This window comes from Chelonia mydas, chromosome 11 (assembly GCF_015237465.2).
Source record: "Chelonia mydas isolate rCheMyd1 chromosome 11, rCheMyd1.pri.v2, whole genome shotgun sequence".
NCBI classification, from domain to species: domain Eukaryota; kingdom Metazoa; phylum Chordata; order Testudines; family Cheloniidae; genus Chelonia; species Chelonia mydas.
Window position 1 is genome coordinate 43,981,461 of NC_051251.2, and position 8,838 is coordinate 43,990,298.

The 8,838-nt window shown below is 35.9% G+C and overlaps 1 protein-coding gene across 1 annotated transcript in view; it reads right to left on the reverse strand.

Moving 5' to 3' along the window:
• The window catches only part of PDE11A (phosphodiesterase 11A), a 226,144-nt gene that overhangs the window by 189,710 nt on the left and 27,596 nt on the right, over positions 1 to 8,838 (reverse strand). Inside the window, exon 2 of the mRNA XM_043524765.1 lies at positions 5,925 to 6,083. Coding sequence (XP_043380700.1) covers positions 5,925 to 6,083 — 159 coding nt within the window. The remainder of the gene's footprint in view (positions 1 to 5,924; positions 6,084 to 8,838) is intronic.

Genomic DNA, 8,838 nt, shown 5'->3' on the forward strand with positions numbered 1-8,838 from the left:
ATGCTAAATCATAGACTTTAAAATTTTTGCTAGGATGAGTCTCTCACCAGATACTTATGATTACTAATGTCTAGAATGTGCAAAGTTTATACCAGGACAATACCAGAAATACAAACAGGGTAAAGAGATCTTTTTAGATGCTTTGTTTCTTGCCATGCCTTCTCAGGCAATCCATTATTCCATATTTGGAAAAGAAATTTTACAATTCTAATTTAATATCAAATATAAACCACTATGAAAGTAAGTAAAAGTAGTAAATGTCAGCCTCTTTTCCTAAAAAGTTACAAAACACAACAAAACACGCTATAAAAAGGTACTGGCCTCCCCTCCAGCCTTACAAATGTAATAAACATGCTCTCACACACAAATTAATCTACTTTTTATCAATATTAAAATTAGAATTGCTCTGCAGCCAGGAGCTCTGGCTAAGCACTGGTCACTGAAGAGGCCAAAAACACCAGAGGAAACTTTCAGGAGGTGGGATATTCTCCTGCTGCCAGTGACTGACAGGTCTGGTTCTGCCCATAAGCCCAAAGCAGGCTGAAGTACCCATTGTAAAGGATCTGGGACCTTAGGACAACAAAGGAAAGAAATGTATGTATTGTTCACTGGAGAACATTCATTATGTATGGAAAATTCACTCTGACACACTATTAATGCTATAGTATTCTCACAACTGCCATAGATTTCACAGAAATAGAAAACTGAACATTTGCTATGAAAACAGAATTTCACATTTTCAGAGAGATGTTATAACATTCCACCAGTTTACATATTGCAAATTATAAACCTGGTTGCACCTTAGGGGCTTTAATAACTCCACAAATTTTGTTATATTTTATCTGCTGCTAACAACTTTCTGAAAAGAACTAAGAAAAATACAAAAAACAATACTAGCATCTAGTTAATTCTAATTGAAAAATATAATTGTTTTCTATCAAATCAAGACACTAATGGCCACAAATGTCATTTCATCACACAATTTAGTCATCAGGTTTTGAAAAAGCCTTTCTTAAATGCGGTATTTAATTCTGGGAGAAAAAAAACATGAAAGGGAAAAACATACTTTGTTATGTGGGGTTGTTTCTTTACAGTTTCATTTTAAGAATATTATGATAAATCTCATTTTCAGGAACAATGACATCATATAGCTGAATTTTTAGTTCATTTGTATACTGGAATCCAATATGTTAAAACTAGGAATGGGCAAACCAATTCTTAAGCAAGAACTAGCCTGCACACCTTCCTTTTCTCTTGTGAATCACCTAAATGTTTAGAAACATTTAAAATTCAGGAAAGCACTTCCCCATTCTCTTCCTCAACTTTAACAAGTCCCCCTACCTTGCTGACACCATAACAAAGCTTGTATGCTAAACCATGCAGAATGTTCTTTCGAAATCTCATGTACTCTGTGTTGCTTCGTAAATGTGTGTATTTGAGGCTACCACTGCCTGAGGAACCTGAAGAGCACAGAAGATTTGAACAGAACAGCATAAGAACTCCAGCAGAGAGGCTACTAGACCTCATGAAATCTAAGCTCTATTATAGGACATTATTTAGGGACATTCCCAATTATGTTTTCATTTATTTTTCCTTAGAGTCTATGTGTGAGGGAGCCCCTTTAATGTATTCCTGAAGAGATCTGACATACTGTCTTAGAATTCTAATGCTTTTTTAAATGACTAGTAAAAAGGTAGCAAATAAGAAATAAACAACTTACACTGATTTTACATGACATCTAATAGCCAAAAAACTGAACGCAAATACAATGGTAGAATCCAAGAAATTGGTATTAAATATTTACATCCATCTATATCCAATACACAATTCACATTCATGAAGTTGCTAGTTTGCCAGTTGTACCTATGGATAATTGTATGTACTATTGATTAAACGTAACATCAAAAATCATAGGCCAGATGTTAAAAGGGCAACTCCCTTTATGCAGGAACAATCTGCTCCCACAAAAATGGTTGTGAACAAAAGGGAGACTGGTTAGAGGCTTTTAAAAAACAAAACAAAATCCTTGCAGTTGATTTTTTCAAGCAGCTATTGCTTCTTTAATTCAGTTGTGGCTAAGCACTGTAACATATAGGGCAACATTTATAATGTATGTTTATTGAGTTTAAGCAATATGGCCAAGATTTTCAAGAATGAATAGCAATTTTGCCTCTAACGATGGTTGCTAAATTTGTGAAACTTTAAGTGAGCCTGATTTTCAAAAAGGGCCGAGTACCTACTTTAAAGGCACCCAATTTTCAGAGTGTATCTCAAGTTGAGCACCCAAAAAGTGAGCCCCCAAAGTCACAAGTCACTTCTGAAAATCTTTGTCTAAAGAACTAGAGCATTGTAGTATCATTTGTTCAGACACATTGTGGTTTTTTGTAATGTACCCCTAGGGGGGAAAAAATTAGTTTGTAAGATTGCCACATGGGGAAAAATTATCTTCAGTGCAGAGCTGGAATGTTTTCTCCTTCTTGCCATATCTGGTGCTTCTGATGAAGACGGGAATGTTGCTCTCTTCCCTATCACTCCCCTGCACTGCAAGGAAAGCAACTAACCGGCAGTACATCTCAAGTATATACATCCACCGCAGTGAATGTTTTATGTGGTTTCCTGTATATAAAATTACTAACATAACTAGTGGTGATTAAGGTGAGGTGCAGCCAGTAGCAAATGATATTTATATATTAAAAAAATTAAAGACACACATCTCTAAAATATTTGGAACCTTCAAATTGTGCATATTGTTAGCTGTAGAACAATGGAAATATTTTATGATTAACCTCCTCTATCCTTCACTCCTTCTGTTGGTTGTTGTACTCACTTATTGTATCTTGTCTTAAATTAGAACATTGGTGTCCAAATTCCAGTTTTTCAAACTGGTCAAAACAATGGAATCTGAATGAAAACCAAAAGCCAGAAGTTTAATCAAAGAGTTGCCAGTCAGCTCAAAATAGGCACAAGATTAAAAATAAAATTGAAAGAAATTTAAAACAAAGTAAACAAAATGGGTACACTTACATCTGCTGTAGAGGAAAACAAATGAGACTGATAACAAACAAGCTCCTGGTTCACAAAACTGATGTCATTCAACGTATCTGCTGGACTGTCTCCATCTGGTGGCAAGGAGGTACTATAGCCAATAATCTCTCAGAAATACAGAGAAATTGCTGTTCATCCATGTTTCTGATAGCAGGCATCTGACAGCTATTATCAGTTGCAAAAATAACAGCTATTCCTCTCTCTCTCACCTTTAATATCTAGCCAGTTATTAGTTTACATTTGCCCTCCTGGATTGCCATAAGATTCCATCACATAAAGATACTTCAGAAAGGCAATAAGTTTCTAATTACACCCCATACACACCAAATCAAAGACACTGATGCGACAGACATTATTCATATTATATTATTATCCTCATTAGTCACACAACAGTACTTAGGAGGACTCCTTTTTGCAGCAACAATTTTATTGCTGTGCACTGTACTCTAGACATATATTTTATATTTATTATAAATAATGAACAAACACTGACTTTAAAAAGGAAACATACAGTACTGTACTTACACACAATTACTGGAAATCATTTTTGATTTATGCAGCATTTCACACAGTACAAAACTTATATTAGTTTCAGTTTCCTAATTCATTTCACTCATGTCATATCATTCTTCATTCTAGAAACCATCACCACCTATTTAGGAGATAAGTCAAAGAGGCAGGAATTTTTCTTTACAACAGACATTATTATTTATCCTGCGGTAAATACAATACTTCCTCTTATTGTCATTGCACAGTAATGTCAACACATATATTATGCTACCAATGGCACAACCATAGAATACTCAACATTTCTAGATAATAAGCTCTTCAGGTCATGTTCTGTACCACAGCCAAAGGGTGGCGCGGGGGGGCTGGCTCGATCCTGATGAAATACACACACACCTCCCCATTATTGGGTTAGCTGCTATTTTATCCCACTTCATCCCTTTCCACTAACTTGCCTGCCTCCTAATCCTCTACATCCCACCCACTCTTCTGAACCATTCACATCTTCGGCCAGGCTCTCACACAGATTTCTCATTTACATGCACCCACCATATTTTCTCACCCTTTCCGCTCACAGTCTTTTACCCCCCCAGTTCTCTCTCCAGCCCCTGAACTCCCTCCTATGCTCCACATTCCCCTGCACAGGCACACAGTTTCTCCTTCTTGCCCTCTGTCCCTGAAAATTCACCTGATCCTCACAGTGTTCCCCTCAGCCTCCAGACAGCACAAGTGGGTGTCACCTTCCCCTAAGGTAAGCTTGGCTTCATTCCATTTGGGAAAAATCGGAGGCAGTGGTCATCTTTGCTAAAAGCAGCCTAAAGTGTCTCCTGCACAGGCTGTGTAGGCATTTTATGACCTCAGTCCCACTGAGAACACTGAGGGATGATGAATCATTGACAAAGAAAAACAGAAATTAATGAGGGTGAAAAGTTGTCAGTGGGTGCCTTTTGGTCCACATATCAAAGCATAAGGCACCTTCTAGACTACTACATTTTAAACAACCTTGAGTCTACGCAACTCCAAAAATTGAAATCTATGGAGACAGTTTCATGAAGGAATTATCAATATGTATCGCTAGATGTACAATGGAGTGTGTTTGGTCTGCAGCTATATTATAGAAACCACAAACAATGACTTTTTCTTCCTCTAGCATTAAAATATTGTATATTTAAATCTGCTCTCTGTAATACTACTAAACTACACATCTTGCCTAACAAGCAGGAACCTTTTTGTTAACCTTTACAGAATTCATTCCTTCTCTAAGACCTTGTCTACACTAGGAAATTGTTCCTAAAATTTCCCACCACTGCTATCACTAGTGCGGACAAAATCCTGGTGGCCACTGGCATTTTGAGCAATGTCATGAAGACTTGCTGAGTGGGGTTACAGGATTCTTAAAACACTAGCCATCTAGAATCCTGTCCACCACCCAGAATACACCACTTAGAATCCTAAATTACTAGTGCTCCCATCAGTAGCACTGAACCAATGATAGCAGTACTGGGAAATCTTAGCCCAAACAGTGTCTAGCATAAACACAGCCCTAGGATCATGTTAAAAAGACAAAATTTACTGTAAGATAAATAGATCATTAATAATAAATGCCCTCCAACTTAATATGGCTGTTTAAAGCAACTATTCTGATTAAATTTAAATAGTCTAAGCAAATGTGTGTTATTCAAAAGCTATTCATATTTCTGCTAAGTTCTTGGCATCTAAAGCCCTGAAATATTTTTGTTAATTTTGTATCAGTAATTATGGGTAATCATATTTTCTGGAATCACAGGTTAACATAATGAGACAATGGACCATCAACTGTGGTGATGATGCCAGACATAAAAAAAAAATAGCATTTGATTTTTCGTTCCTACATCAAGTCTTTATCAAGTAAATGAAAGATCATATACATGAACTCTGGTTTTCTTGAAAAATGCTAACTGATAATAGTAGAACACTAGGACTTGACCTCATGAAATAAGAAACAGTTAGCACTGAGCTCGTTGCCTCTGTGGGGCTACAATTATATTTACTTCATCACAAGATTGGGAGAGAAACACTTTGTTATTAGTTCTACCTAGACATTTATGGAAGAGTTGAGAAAACAGATTCTCAATTAGAAAGCCTGTCTAGATTGTTGAAGCAAAATACAAACTGATCTTACAATATGAATACATCCAAAACTTATAATAAATAGATGAGAAACAGAGGTAGGTAGCAAGTTATCTCAATGTGATCTTATTACCACAGAGAAAAAGTTCATTCATTATTAATAAGGTGGGTTCCTCTCACAAAATAGGAGAATTGATCCTTAATAGTGGAAAGATTCTCTTGAGCTACCAGGGAAATGAAGCACACAAAATAAACAAGCTTACTTTTTCATCGTCGTCGGTAAAAGGAGCACCTCCAGGAGTTTTATTTATTGCTTGGGCAACACCAATAATCTCTCCGTCGTTGTTTCTTATGGGCATGCACAACAATGACTTTGTCTTGTAACCAGTCAGTTTGTCAATCTCATCATTAAAGCGACGATCCTACACAAGGAAATAAGGGAGGTATTAACATGTGTATCTTACTTTTCTGAGTTTTCTTCAAGGAGAGAAGTTCACTGAATATCTTCTTCACTCAATGTCTTTTTTTAACAGTGACATTATATTGGTACCTTATTCTCTATTACCATAGCATACCTAATTGTTGTTTTCCATAGTTAATATAGTGCAAGAGATAAGTTTCCTTTTAAGGCTGTTCCAAGTATTAGGTATAATACACCCTTGTGCAGAGGGTCAGTGCGAGACCTATGCACCACTTAAGCACTCAAAATAGGATACAGGGGTTGACTTCGTCCTTAAAGAGCAGAACAGAAGACCCCAAGTGGAGAGCAGGAGAAGAAAACACAAGAAGCACTAAAGAGAAAAGCTTGTAACAGTAGAGCAGAGATATGCCTTTGAAAAGGAAGCCAGAAGCATCATCTCTTTCTACTCCAACATCCCCTTATATTCCTTCTCTCTTGCTCATTTGACCTTGCTTCAGAATGAATTACCTCTCTTTCATCTCCCAACACAAAAATGGAGCTGTTGTCTTCTTCCTGCTCCTCCTCTTCTGAAGAAGAGAGTGTTCTGACTCTCTCCTTCTGCCTCAAGAGCTATCACCATTCTGGGTTCATTTTCCTCAGTGATCCCCAACGTGCTTGAGAATTGAGTACTCCTGTGATTCACTCACTCTGCCTTCCATAGGATCAGGCCCTGAATATTTTTCTCTTAATTTCATTAATTTATAGTAAATTTATCGTAATTGTTATATGTAACCATGTCAGGTAAAAAATGTCAGACAGAAGTGCCATTTTTAAGTTGGCCCTTTAAGCTTCTGTTTGCAGCTTGCCATATTCAAACTGCATTATGAGTTATGAAACAGAGACCATCTGAACAGAACAGTTGTTCACCAATGTAAGATTAGCTACCAATATTTTCAAAGTGGTGCCTAGGGCTTTAGCCACAATTAATGCCCAACCAAATCCCTCTGCAGTGCACTGAAAATGTAGAGGCAAATACCTTATTCACCTGAATGGTCTTAAAATAGAGTATCCATTAATTGGTTTCCTTTTCCCTTTAATTTGTAGAGTTCCAAGGGGTATGTTTTCAGTGTAGAGTGCCGGGATTTCACAGCACAACTCTCATTAATGTTAATGGGAGCAGTGTGACTGAATCTTTACAATGAAAATGCACCCCTAAGCATTACATGCAACTAGTAATTATTTATTCACGCAATTTGCAAAATTAATTTCTTGCCATTTTATTTATGTTTACTTTATGCAGATCAGGCACTCTGTGTTACATTCTCCGTTCCCATTTTAATATAAATAAATACCTGGTTTATATAAATGTATTTTTAGTATTAAATCACACTCTCATCAATCCACTGACATTTAGTTTTTATACCCTAGGATTTCATGAACTTCTATGTTATTGAGTGCTTGTATATAATTTCCAGATCATAAACTGAATAAAATTAATAAGAGTGCATTTGAAATTCCCAGAGGAAATCATATAAAATGTGTACTTTCTCTGAGAAATTTGGATGGTGTATTTAATGCTTACCTGAAGCTACATTATGAACAGAAGGGACCTCTCAAAACAGGATGATATAAATCAAGGTATGACTTATTTTTAAATCCAAGTAATACAAAAATTCAAATAACAGGCAGCATACTAAACAATAAATATATCAAAATCAAATGCTAAAATTTCATCTATGCCAAAATATTTGTAAGTATTTTTGTACTATTAATTATTTACCTAAGCTAAGCATGTTCACTAATCCTCATTAAAGAGGAATGTACATGAAAGCTAAATCTCTGATAAAATTTGTCACTTCAGAGCACTGGAAGAAGACTTCAACTTTCAAGACTGAAATTTCATATAATTCAATAGAGATTAGAATTGTTTTTATGGCTTATGACTTGTTGTTGTTTTTTCTACAAGGTAGAACTGCTTTGTTTTGTTCCCATTCCAGGTGGGGTCAGAATGGTGAACACACAGTACTGTCTCCAAGAGGCATTCAGATACAGCAGTAATGGGTGTGGTACAAATACTTGGACATATAAAAGAAATTAACAGACACAAAGCGCACATCCACAGTACCTCACTACAGGGATGTAACAAGAACTGTGAATCAAATATAATTAGGAAGACAATATTAAGCGTCTATAAACCAACTAAAGTTTAATCTTTATTACAAAATAATTAATCACTGTACAGAACATTCTTTCTGAAGGAGTTATCTGATGAAGATAAAAGATCTAATTAATAGTGCTAGGCTGTGTATGCATACTGGGTACTTCACTAATAGCCTGTGCATGGTTTTTCTTCCCCAAAGATGGAAGTTGCTGGTTTTGGCCCAAATCATCTTTGTTTTTTTTCACATTACATTTGGTACATTAAGGAAGTTTTGGCATGTTACATGAGATCTAATATTCAGAATGGGATTAAAGGGATCTGTAATACAACATCAAATGTTTCTGGAGAGCAGAGATTTAAATTTATTTAGACTTTTCCATCTGGAATTTACAGTGCATATTCAGATTGTAACTTTGCAGAGCTGGGCCTTGACTTCTGATTTGTCTGTAATGGGCCGAGTACATTTTGGCACTATATAAGGAATAATAAAAAATCTATAGATCGGAATTATCTAGTACATTTAACAATATTTCTGGTCTCATAGGACAACAAGATTTAATTCACTGATAATCATACTAATGTAAAATGTTGGTACTAAAAGACATTATGCTACACT